General features: G+C 40.6%; 1 protein-coding gene across 5 annotated transcripts in view; it reads left to right on the top strand.

Annotated features, from left to right (window-relative positions):
• Positions 1–609: 609 nt before the first annotated feature.
• gpr155a (G protein-coupled receptor 155a) overlaps positions 610–12,833 on the top strand; it is a 74,880-nt gene continuing 62,656 nt past the window's right edge. For 3 of the 5 annotated variants that reach the window (XR_009445944.1, XM_048534598.2, XM_048534601.1), the window contains exons 1-2: positions 967–1,147; positions 12,278–12,782. Coding sequence is in view for 4 of the 5 variants with exons in the window: in XM_048534598.2 (XP_048390555.1) it covers positions 12,380–12,782 (403 nt within the window). In the remaining variant the exon portion in view is untranslated. Of the gene's footprint in view, positions 735–966; positions 1,248–12,277; positions 12,783–12,833 lie in introns of those variants that run through there. The other 2 variants (XM_048534599.2, XM_048534600.2) reach the window with 2 other exon arrangements.

The following is a 12,833-nucleotide window of genomic DNA, read 5'->3' on the forward strand; positions in this document are numbered from 1 at the left end:
CTATACAACTTCATGACTTTAAGTTTAAGGGTAGAGGGGATATTAAGGTTGGGCGAGTGGAGGGGATTGTATACCGGTGACTGATATCACTGATTTCGAACACCCGACCGATATTGTTAAACAATCTAAGGCAGACCACAACTTCCTCTGTTGCTGAATGTGGAAGTAAAATATTCATTGAACGGATGTTTATCTCTTGCATAATTCAGTATCTTAATTCTTAGCTCAAATAAATCTGTCTTCCATGAATAAAAAACGCTGCCCAGCAAAGTTCAATGATGCGGATGTGCTCACGTTGGAGTGGAGTGGACAAGGTCAGAAGTCAGACGACACCCGGTTACAGTCTAACAGTTCTGAGGAAGGGTCACCAGACCCGAAACGTTAACTCTGTTTTTTCCTCCACCGATGCTGCCAGACCTGCTGAGCTTTTCCAGAAACTTTGTTTTTGTTCCGCAGTCAAACGCGTTAATTTGAAATCGCAAGTGCAAAAGCCAGTCACAATGTGTGTATCGTCTTGGCACTCGTCTTCCCCTCGGAGTGCAGCGTTTTGAATACACCAGCTGCAGTAGAGTTGCTGGGGATAATAGTAAGATCCGCTTGGCTGTCAGAGCGGGGCGCACTTCTTCAACACAGCTTTACACTGAAATAGGGTGGAGAGGCGGAGCGGGAAGTGCGGCTCGGCTACAGAGGGCAAGCACGGGGGAGAAGGACGAGATCAAGCAGCAAAGTGCGGGGTAACAGTCTTTCAGTACATTTTGCAGAAAATAAACATTCGCGCCTATATTAGGTGCTGTCTTTGTGTGAAAGTAGCGAAATAACGTCTTAATCCACCGCAGCGTTTAGGTTAATTTTCACGACCATGTTTTGAGACGGTGTCGATCGGCAGAAATATTTTATCAAGCATTATACCTCCAGTTAATGGTACAGTGCTCTGTGCTGCTGGCTTGCTTGGACTGTTAAGGGGTTACAGAGCTGAAATGGACGGGGCCACTAGGATTCCTGTCACGTTTCATGTTGCAAATGCCAGTTGTTGGATTAGGGATTATTGCGCCATTGACTCTCAAATACGCAGTAAAATCTGAAATAACGTTGATGTTCAATTTGGGACGATCCATATATGTTCCAGTGAACCTCCTACAAACAGCAGGTCAGTCAATATCGGCGCAAGGACCAGGCAGATTAACTTCTGGTATAACACTTCACTAAAGACGAGAGAAATAAATCAGTAACAAGAGATTTGGAGAGAGGTAAAGAAGCATTAAAATGTGGCATGACATATGACCTGCCATAACCCTAATCGTTGTTGCTGTGGCTTAATTTCTAAATATGGTCTAATGTAATATAGTACTTGTTTATTTCAAATATTTGTATTACTTCTTTTGTGAAGTGGTTCATGGTGCCCTCCATATCTGTTGATTGTGTTGTATTCCAGAAATACGTCATTTTTTTTTGTTTCAAGCTACAATAGTGCCAAAATGCATTTAATACTGGGACTTCATTTTGCCGCATTGTACGTGGGAAGCACTAAAGCTTGCTGAAACAAAGTGGAACTCTGCGTATAGAGCTGAAACATGGGAAATTCTCATGTTAATGAAGAACTGAATGAGCCATGTTGATGCTAAGCACTGTTGGCTAAAACAATGGGGTGTAGCTTCAAACCCATAACTGGTGGTCACTGAGCTTCTGCTGAACCTGTGGCCACCATAGTAATGCGAATGTAGAAGGACTCCTCCGTTATTCATTCCAGTCTGCTGAGGGCCTCTGGTATTCTGACCTCTATCTGATGTTCTTGCATAGCTGTGCTGGTTGAGCACGTCATTTATGGCCACATCTTTTGGATAGGTTTGAGCAAGTGCCTGGTCTCTGGCTAGCCGGCAGTACTGGCTTTTCTTCCTCTACTGGATTGGAACATGTGTCCCTGATACGCTCACCAGATTTTGTCCTCAAGTCTACTCTAGTTAAGTACCCACCAAAGGTGACAGTGACAGTGCTGATGAAGGTTTTATGTGAATATCTTGTTGGTGGTTTATCTGAGGTGCCTGAGCTGTTGTGTTCAGAGATGGTGGTACTAATGGGGCAAGGCTGTGTTCTTGTATGCTTGGCTGACTTTTGTATGGCACTAGTCCATGTAGAAGATGAGAGAAATAATTAGTTAGTGAAGAAGCACAACAGCTCCCCTAGACTAATGTGTTTGCCTCATGCGCATCGGAGATGGGCAGGCTGCATGATCAAATGCTTACTTGCTTCATAGCACTTTCCTTGATCCTCATTGCCACAGGAACAGGTACAGTCCAGGTCTTTCCCCGAGAGCTCAGTTTCACACTTCTCAAATGGCATAATGTCTCCAATCTCTCTGCCAGTCTTGGCACATTCTCTGTGGATGTGAGAGACCTTAGTCCTGTAGTGAGGTAGAGGGAGATGTTAAATATGATGACAATGAATGCAGGAACATTGCAGGAGTATGCGTAACTATGCTGGGGGAGGGTGGCATCCCTAGTACGTTGAGTAGGAAGCACAGTACCCATGAAGGATTTGTACTTTAAAAACAGGACTTGAGTGTAAGCTGTTAAGTGCCCATCATGCATATGATATGGGCCTTTGAGAGATACTAGTGTAGATGCACAGTTAGACTAAGTAATATCCCTGTGACTATGAGATGACTGAGAGAAGGCAGTGACATTTACCTCTGTGGAGGGCAGCAGATCATTAAATTTCTTCTGTACCTGGGGACACTAGTGAGGTTCACGGGCACTGATCTTTGAAGCTACCTGAGACCAGACAGTACAGGTTTGATAGGAGGGCCTTCTGGATCTGTTCCCCCTGGAAAGGACCTGCCTTCTCTCCCAGAACCTCCTATGGAAGCATCACTGAAGTTTCTGCTCCTTCTGTGGTATGTTCAAGAGGGTTTGTGAAGGATGGGAAAACAATATGGGCTGCTGGGAAGTTCTTGGCTCGCAGCAAGTGAGATGGTGTCCAGCTGGCCCCAGAAGTTTCAACTCTGAAAGGTCCCACCCACACTGAGAACATCCCGTTCACTTATGTTTGTGATTTACTGAGTCACTTGTGAAAGTCTCGCTTGTGTAGAAAATGAGATGAAAAGCATGCAATTGTACCAGATAACCTTTAACCATAGCCAATGCCATAGTTTAAGTGCGAAATGGAAAACGCTGGCCATCATTTTCGTCATGATCCTTAAAAGGATCGATTTCTCAATAGACCACATGCTAATCTGAAGGAAGAAAATCTGGCAGTCTGGCAAAGCAAATTTTAATGGTCTACTAGCATTTACTTTTTGGGGTGTCAGGGGTGTCAAAGACTATAAGCCCATAAGATATAGGATCAGAAATGGGCCTTTCAGACCACTGAGTCTGCCTTACCATTCAATGAGATCATAGCTGATCTGATAACCAATTCTACTTTCTTGTATTTTCTCCCATTACCCTTGACTGTGTTAAAGTTTTAAAAATCTGTCTATCTCACTCTTGACTATATTTATACAATCCAGTTAGTTAATAAAATATTTTGAGTGAAAGGAAATGCTAATACAGCAGCCGAAAAAAATTTTCAGAAACTGCGACAGAAAGGACGCTAATGTAACAGCCTAAGGAATTAAAAACGAGCACAATAAAATGTGACCTGAGTTAATATTCAAATATTTTAAGCCAACTTTGTGTTGGCTGTGACATTACAATGTTTCATGCCACAATCCAGTCTTGTGACAGTTTGGTTCATAGTTGTGCTTGTTTACTTGACTAACTGATTAACTGACCTTTCCTTAACTTATTAATTGCAATGAAAAGATCATGGTGAGCTCAATAATATCGGTCTTATTGTGACAATCTCATCATTTAAACATAACTCATTTATTTGATGTGTTTTAGATGAACTTAAAAGTTGATTAAGCAACAGAAGACCAGAGACAGAGTTTTCCTACAGCCATCAGTCACAAATGAGATTAAAAGCTTGCATAGCATGTAAAATAGTTGCTGATCTCTGAATTTCCCTGAATTGACCCATCTATGGCCAGAAGGCAGGTTTGCCGTCCAATGAACGAGGCTATGTGGATCTTGAAGCTGGAGAGATCACATGCATTTCTGGAGTTGGAGAGCAGTAATGGGATGCCATGGGAGGTAGGCAAGAGACAGAATGGAGGCACCCTCTCATGAACATTTCAAATTTAAAATTAAAAAAAACCTTTGGAGCTGGGTGTGCTTGAGCTACTTTGTAAATTTGGGCAAAGTTTTTTCACTTGGGTGAAACCAGCTAGCAAGCAAAATTAGCCTGTTCCCAGACTAGGTTTGGAGAAGTAGATTTAGTTGGAGCATAGGATTCATCTGCAGTAAAGACTAAGGGACAAGTGGATGTAAACTGAGGGGCTGTATTGTTTTTACTGATTAGAAGTTATAATTTCTGTGCAACTGGTTTACATCAGAAGATGTAAACAAAAATCTGGGCATTTGCCCTTCAAAACCCTAAAAATAAGCAGCCCTTGAAAGTCGCCCTTTGATAAATTTTAAGATTTTAAAATAATTTAACTATTTGCCAATCATAGTTATTATTTATTGCAATTTTAATAATTTGGTATATAACATATGTGTAGTTTAACATGTATTTAATGTATAATGTAACTGAGTCTTACTTTCAGGACTTCAGTGGTGATCATGTTAGGATTTGAGTTTCAAGAAGCTTACCAGAGAAATGTGTGCACAGTATGTGGGGCATGATCTGAACAGATTTTTTTTTACTCTCTCTTTTCTTCAAAAATACATTTACCAATCATAATTTTGTTTTTAAATTATTGACATCTGATGTATGGATTGCATAAAAGGGTTTATCAGATCAGTGATTTAGCAGAATTGATGATTGCCAGTTCAAGGATGTTCCAAATCTAATTCCTGTAGTAATATAACTCTCTCTGTCTCATCCCCCAGCACTGACGTCCTTGGCAACCACCCCACCTCTTCCCACCACTCCCTGACCATTCCTGTTTTCTTGACCTTACTCCTGGATACATTGTCTTTTGCTCATGTATATGGTTACCAGCCTTTGGTAAATCATCTTGAGAACCATTCTTCATTCAAGCCTTAGTTTTGAAGAGCTTTACCCTGAGTCTGGGTCTGATCCCACTCATCTTTATGAGATGTCTGCATGAATATAATTTCTAACAGTTTACTCAGTAGCAACCTGGAGAGCATTCCCTGGATAATTGTGGTATTTGCTAATTGTAGTATGAATAGCCAATTTCTTTCTGCTTTGCTGTATGTATCTGCATAGTTGTATTTTACTGTTTGTTGCAGATATATAAATAACTTGTGTTTTTTGGTGCGGGATAACATTTTAATTTTCTTCTGGTGCTGGCTGTCACTAATGTTCTCTTTAACTTATTATTGCTGAGTGCAGCCAAATTGTTGGACTGTACAATCCCTTTACATTTGGTGTGTATCACGACACAAATGTGTATCTCAAATGGAACATTGTATGGGGCCTGATTATTCCCTGCATGGTACATTCCCGATTTTGAATCAGAGCTGTGCACCCACACAAATTGGAGGAATTATTAGCTGTGACTCAGTTTAAATGTACTGATAGAATCATTGCAGACATGTGACATTGATGTTCCACTTTAAAATATTAGCCTCCAGAGAGACTTGGATTGGACTGCAACCTGAAGAAAGTTAAATAGGAAAGAATGGCACATGGAGGCTATTAGTGTTCCATTTGAGTATCATTTCTCAAGCAACACAGGTTAAGTGTAAAAGTGCATTTAATGTTTTATTTGCGGAGAGCAGTTAACTTACGTTTGTACCCAGTTAACGTGACAAAATTCATTTGCATCGCACACTTATTAGTGGGTCTGCAGCATTCAAACTACCATGTGGATTTCATAACAAAGAAACAATTGTATAAACACAGTTGGCTGCAATTAAAATCAATTTAAAAACCACCATGTTTTAAAATATTTATTGGAAGTACGTAATGGAGATGAAATGTGAAATATTAATTTGTAATATAATAAGTTGGACATTTATACATGTCTTGAATGTTTTGGAAAGAACACTTGGCTTAAGCCATTGTTTTTAAGTTTGCAATGTTAAATTTGTAATGAACAAACTGCTTGGATGGAAAGTCCAAATCTGTAACTTTGAGAGTGTTATATAATCCAGATTGTGAGTGCAAAACAACTGGTTTTAAACATAGAAATAAATTGCTACAGGGAACAGAGTTTACCACCCTTTTCTCTGATTTTCCCATCACCCCAGCCTCCACCCCACCCCCGCCCCCCCCAGACACACCCACTGTCAGGAACATCCTTCCAACATCTACTCCTGTTAGAATTTTATAAGCCTCTGAGATTCACCTCCTCATCTGTATGAAGTTCAGCGAAAACAATCCTGACCTAGTTGATCTCTCCTCATTTGCCAGCCCCACTATCCTGGTAAAGCTTCGCTGTCCCCCCTTGAGAGCAAAAGCATCCTTCCTCAGAAAAGGTCCCAAACTACGCGCAATATTTTAGGTATGGCCTCACTAAGGCCCTGTATAACTGCAACAACACATGCCTGCTCCTGTACTCAAAACGTCTTGCAATGAAAGCCAACATAACATTTGCCTTCTTTTACTGCCTGCTGCACCTGCAGGCTTACCTTCAGCAACTGGTGCACAAGGACACCCAGGTCCCACTGCACACTCCCCTCTCCCCTGTCCCAATTTACAGCCACTTAGGTGGTAATCTGCCTTCTTGTTTTTGCTTCCAAAGTAAATAACCTCACATTTATCCAAATTTATGAGTTGTTTTTTCAAATGTAATTTTTAATTTTGTCTTTTAAAAAACTCTTTATAGTGTTTTGTATTTTTCTAGAGCTGGGGGGGTTGTCAGTGTGTGTGCTTGTGTACCTTTTGATAAACTTTACTTGAGCAAGTTTTGTTTTGCAATAAATTTGTTCTTTATTTGTTAATTTATGGAGCTTGGATACTGAGCTAAGTATAGTCTAACATATAAAATTTGCAGCATCATCTGCCTTTTAAATTCAGTCTTTGATGCCAATGGACACTTCACACAAAGAAAAGGATCAAGTCCCCCTAGATTGAGAATGGCAGTCTGAACTTCGGTAACAGTAACAGTAATTTGTTTGCCTTTGGTTGGTTTCCCAGGGTATGTCAAGCTGCAGGAAAGCTTCCTGACTGGAAGCATTCTGGTGCTTCTGATGAGACTGGCACTTTGCAGTTTGGAGTGCTATTGCTATCCTTTGGATAAAATATCCTAATGATTTTTGCTAGTTTAACATTTTAAATCAAATTCAACTCTTAGAACTACCAATTCAAGAAAAACCACATTTCAAATATTTTGTTCAAGTATTCAATACCAAAACATTGTACAATTTCAAGAAGGATTTGGATATAACCCTTCAGGCTAAAGGGATGAAAGGATATGGGGGATAAGCAGGAACAGGCTATTGAGTGGGATGATTAGCTATGAACGTAATGAGTAGTGGATCAGGCTCAAAGGGCCGAAAGGCCTACTCCTGCTCCTAATTTCTATGTTTCTCTGAGCAACTTGCTGTTCCTAATTTAACATCAGTTTTAAAAAAACAAAATGACTGCTCATCTAAAACGGAATTTAATTTAATTTAAACGGAATTAAATGGAATCTAATTTGCAAAACGGAATTGTGAATATGGTCCCAGCAATTCAAGAAGCCATTCTTTGTGACCCAGTGAGCAACATATTTTGTCAACAGCTGATGTTTAAGTACTGTATATTTATTATGCAGTATTAATATGATAAAGAATAAGCTGAATCTAAAACAGAAATAAGTTGTGAATTTATTATTAATAGGTTTGCTGAATTTATCAACCACAACTTTCTCTGTATTTAATATAATTATTAGCACATTAATTCCAAACTCCACCTCTGCCACTCCCATCCACTCCCATACAGCCTGGGAAGTGAATTGTAACTTCTAGAGGAGTAGCCTTCACGGAGTTAGTCGATTGGTTTGTTTGTTTTTTTAATAGTTTGGTGTATTTCAGTGTATTGATGAGGTTTGCATTAATTGACCATCCTCGTTGCCCTTGAAAAGATGGTTGGTGAGTTGTCTTCTTAAGAGACTCCTGTAAGTGGTGTTGGTACATGCACGGTGCTGTCGGAGTAGGAATGCCATTGTTTTGACCCACTGACAATGATGGTTGTATTTCCAAGCCAGGATTATTCATAGCAACATGCAAGTGGTGATGTTCCCAAGTGCCTGTGGCCTTTGTTCTTGGCATTCTAGCTTGTAGGTGTGGCAGGAGACTTGCTAATTTGCTGCCGTGCAAACTGTAGGTATATTACACTGTTTCCAGTGTCTGCCGATGTTGGAGGGAGTGAGAGTTTGAGGAGGTAGACTACAGTGCCGATGAAACAGGATGGCTAATCCTACACGATGTTGAACTTCTGAATGTTTTTGGAGTTGCGCTGTCACAAGCAAATGTAATGTATCCTATCAAATTCCTTTTCTGTGCCTTGAAGAGGGTGGACAGGCTTTAGAGAGCCAGGTGGTAAGTTACTCACGGTAGAATTATAAAACCGATGCTGTGCTGCCTTGCCATGATATTTCGGAACTTAGTTTTTCTAGTTAAGCTTCTGGTCGGTGGTCATTCCCAAGATGTTGATTGTGGGAGTGGAAATAGCTTTGTGATGATTCTTGCTGTTGAACGTCAAAGGGACAAAATTAAATGTCTGTGTAATCTTGCTTCATCAGAGTCCATTTTCAACAGCTCTATTTCTAATATGCAGTTTGAGATAATAAAATCATTCCAAAAAGTCGCTTGATGTAACCTGCTCTAAGAAAAAGTGTCTCAGTACGCAATCACTGTGCTTTCTTATCATACGTAACCTATAGTTGGAATATACTTCAAAATACAGGATATGTTGATTCTGATTATGTTAACAGATCTGAGAGATTATCTAGTTAGTGAGCTATGTACATGTTTTTCTGAAGCACCTTGGAACATCTTTGGGACTCAAAGCTCTATGTAAATAAGAGCTGTTGTACATGTTTTCTGTTGGTTCACTTCTGTCTGATAAAGCAATGTTCCCTACATAATTCAGCATTACTGCATAAAATAATGCTACTTGCTGTTGGCAGTTGTTAGTTGATTCCTTTTTTCCTAAAAACATGAACAAATATAACAACAGGACCACGAACCTAATGCAGAATATTTTGGCCCATGAAGCAGTTGAATCCATAAACACAGAACTATATCACTATGGGCTTTGTGGTGCTCTTCATTGATCTTATATTTCAAATTTCCATTGAACCTGAGCCCTACCTCTTCCCAACAATACCGTGACCCTGGCCTCACCTGACCATGCCTGTCTCCTCCCTACTCCTAACACCTGCCCAGCCCCACCCTGACACCCCTGTGTCTCCTGACTTAACTCAAATCCCCTGCCGTACCCAAGTGCAGTTCAATGTTTCCATAGGTAGAAAAACGGAATTTTGAAGTCTTGACATAATAAGTACTTTTATGTTTTTGGAAAGCTCCGTGATTGGCATGGAAGTAAACATCCTTGAGTATTGTCAGTTGCCTATTAGATTTGGTGAGGGAGGCAAGTTTTCTTGTCTTGTGTGAAATCTTTGAACTCTACACCAAAGAAGGAGCCAATTCAGCATAGTATATCAGTGCTGGTTATCAAAAATGCCATTCTATTGCGTTCGTAGTTTATTAATTTAATGGTTCATGTACAAACTTTAGCAAAGAGATTTCAATCATTACTTATCTTATTAATTAGTGGAATTACAGTAACTGAATAAGCATGGTTGTGTTGGGGAGAAACTAGATCCAGGTCACTGAAATGAAATCAGAAAGTGTTAGAAACAGAAAGCAGGTCTAATAATATTTGCAAAGAGAACACATTTTAAATAGAAACCCTTCATTTGAACAATGATGACAGATAATGAGGTGCAGAAAGCCTTAGATCATCAATTTTTCAACTGTAAAACAACTTTGTACCTACAATTTCTTTGGGAGTCAAGCAAGTTTATAACCTAGAAGAAGGATTAAATTATCTTGAGAGATTTAAGTGCAGGAAATGACAGCTGAATCTCCAGCTGCATACGTATAGAACTGATGAGGTGCTATTTTATCCTTGCAGACATATTGAGCTGTACCCAGTAGTTCAGTGGATAAGGCTCATCTTAGCCAGGATACCTGTTAGACTTTACCTTTTACATTAATGCCTGTGGATTATGGAAAGTCAAGAAAGAGCAGAGCTGCTGTCCCTGTGGCATTTAATGATCCATAACTGTTACTGTACAACACATATATATGTGTTGGGTGAGGTTTAAATCAGGCTTGACCACGATACATTTGTGCCTGCAATAGAATAAAGGGCATTAGCTCTTGAATGAGGTACTAGAAGCCATTGAATCGTGCATCAGCAATGAACAAATGACTCGGTCGTCAAATAGGGAGATAGTCGTTAATAGGGAGCATAGTCAGGAATTGAGAATTGGATCATGCAAGAATGAATGAATGAATGAATGAATGGTTTATTGTCATATATACTTTGGAGATGTAGTGAGAAGTGTTTTGTCACTACAATCCAGCACCATCTGAGTTAAAACAAGGACAAAAATATATTCTTTGAACAAGAGTTCATCTCCTATTCAAATTGGGGTCTAAAGCATGGTTTCAGGGCTTCTGCAAGGTGTCTGGATGGTGTTTTGCCCCTTTCCTCAAGGAGTCCTGCTTGGGGAACAGCAACGACAACAGCTGTGCCCCAGGAGACGCTGGCCCTACTGCCACGGCCACCAGGAGCCCAGGCTTCGGGCCTATTGCCACGGCTGCCAGGATTCATGCTGCTGATGCCACAGCACCCACCCCCGCCCCCATCCCCACACCCACAACTGCCGACTGCTCCAGCCTTTAGGAAAGGACCCTAACGCAGCAGATGGAGCACCAGCGTAAATCCCAGGCAACCCTACAGCATTGTGGAGTCCCTGCTAACTCTGTAGTCTGGTTTTTATGGTGTCCAGTGAGTAGAGTGTTATATCCACATACACTCCTGCCAGGCCACCAGCCACAAAAGAGGCGAGAAATTCTCTGCCCTCCATCATTCCGGGCTCAATCCGTTCAGAAATTGTGCTGAGCTGAACTTGAATGAGTGAAACTCAGCTCCTCTTGGACGCCCAGCACAATTGAGTCTGCAGCATTTTCTCAAAGTTAAAACGCCTGGCAATTACCTGGTCTCTGGAACCCTTCCCTACAGTCCCCACCCTGAGGTAGACCAGAAACCTTGCATGATGCTTACATACTTAGTTTAATAGTTACCCAAGAAATATTAAAGGAATTGAAACATATATTGTAACATGTGGCTAACTATTAAAGTAACTCTTCCTGACTCAAAACAGAGCAACCTCCGACCTCCCATAGATACCATGCACACCCTCCCACCTTCCCCACACACCTGACCTGAGCCCCTACACATGACTTCCCTCTGGCATAATCCTGGAACTGATGCTGCCAAACTTCCCTGACACACTCTCCCCCAAACAAACCGGCCTGACCTGATCCTATCCATCACCTCTCTACTCCCCATCCCTGCCCGAACCCATTGTTACAACACTTTCTGAACTGAACCAACTCCCCTGACCTACCCTAAACCCTCATCCTCTTGTTTGCCACCCCACCCACTTACCTATCTCCTTACAGCTTTCTCACACTGCCCATTGCCACCCTTCTCACACTGCCCACCTCTTACCCACTTTCCTCTTTCCACACTTTTACTTAATTTACTCACGCATTCTCTAGAAATCATTTAATACTCGTAAAAGTATTAAATAACAGTTACATTAAATATTTTAAAAGAAATTTTAAAATTATTACATCTACAATTAATCAATGAAAATTGCATAAATATTTAAGCAGAACATTAAAAGCCACATAATACATGCAGAAATTTCATTACGTTTACCTTTTCTGAGTTAATCTCTGTGGGGTAGCTGATGCTGTTAGGGGGCACACGGTGTGTGCGGCTTCATTGTCCTTGCGCTGTTTTGAGGCTTAGACAGCAGGCTGCAATGGAATTATTCTCAGAGTGGCCCGACTCAAAGGCTTAGCCACAAAAGGCATGGAGCAATAAGTGGGCATTTCTTTCATGTGATTACTGTCTGACGGCTCTATTCTGGGTCATTGTTGTCAGAAAAGGGAAGAGATTCTAAAAACTAGTCAGGGTTTTATTTAAGCTATGTGTACGAAACTGTTCAAATTGTTGTTGTTTTGTTTTTATCTTTCAGGCCCCAATGAACACCTTTATTTGATATAAGAAAAATATCATCATTGACCTGCTTGAGAAATTCCAACTTGCCTGTCCTACAAAAAGCCTGGAAGTTAACAGAATGGCGAATTTGGATATTAGCACAAATTCCTCTGTTGGCTTTGTTCCTTCAATGTCCATTGATAGACTTTTCCCAGCTCTCTTAGAGTGTTTTGGCATTATTCTTTGTGGATACATTGCTGGACGAGTGAACATCATTACCTCTACGCAAGCCAACGGTTTAGGAAGTTTTGTTTCAAAGTTTGCACTGCCTGGCCTCCTTTTTAAGAACATGGTGGTTTTAAACTTGGTTCACATAAACTGGAGTTTTCTTTGGAGTATTCTGGTGGCTAAGGTTACAGTTTTCATAATAGTCTGCACGCTGACCCTCCTGATAGCAAGTCCTGAAAGTAGATTTGGTAAAGCTGGACTCTTCCCAATTTTTGCTACACAGAGTAATGATTTTGCTTTGGGATATCCTATAGGTAAGTCTGTTTTAAGCAATTTCATTTAACTTGACTGTTGTAGTATTCATT

This window comes from Stegostoma tigrinum, chromosome 7 (genome assembly GCF_030684315.1).
Source record: "Stegostoma tigrinum isolate sSteTig4 chromosome 7, sSteTig4.hap1, whole genome shotgun sequence".
Taxonomy (NCBI): domain Eukaryota; kingdom Metazoa; phylum Chordata; class Chondrichthyes; order Orectolobiformes; family Stegostomatidae; genus Stegostoma; species Stegostoma tigrinum.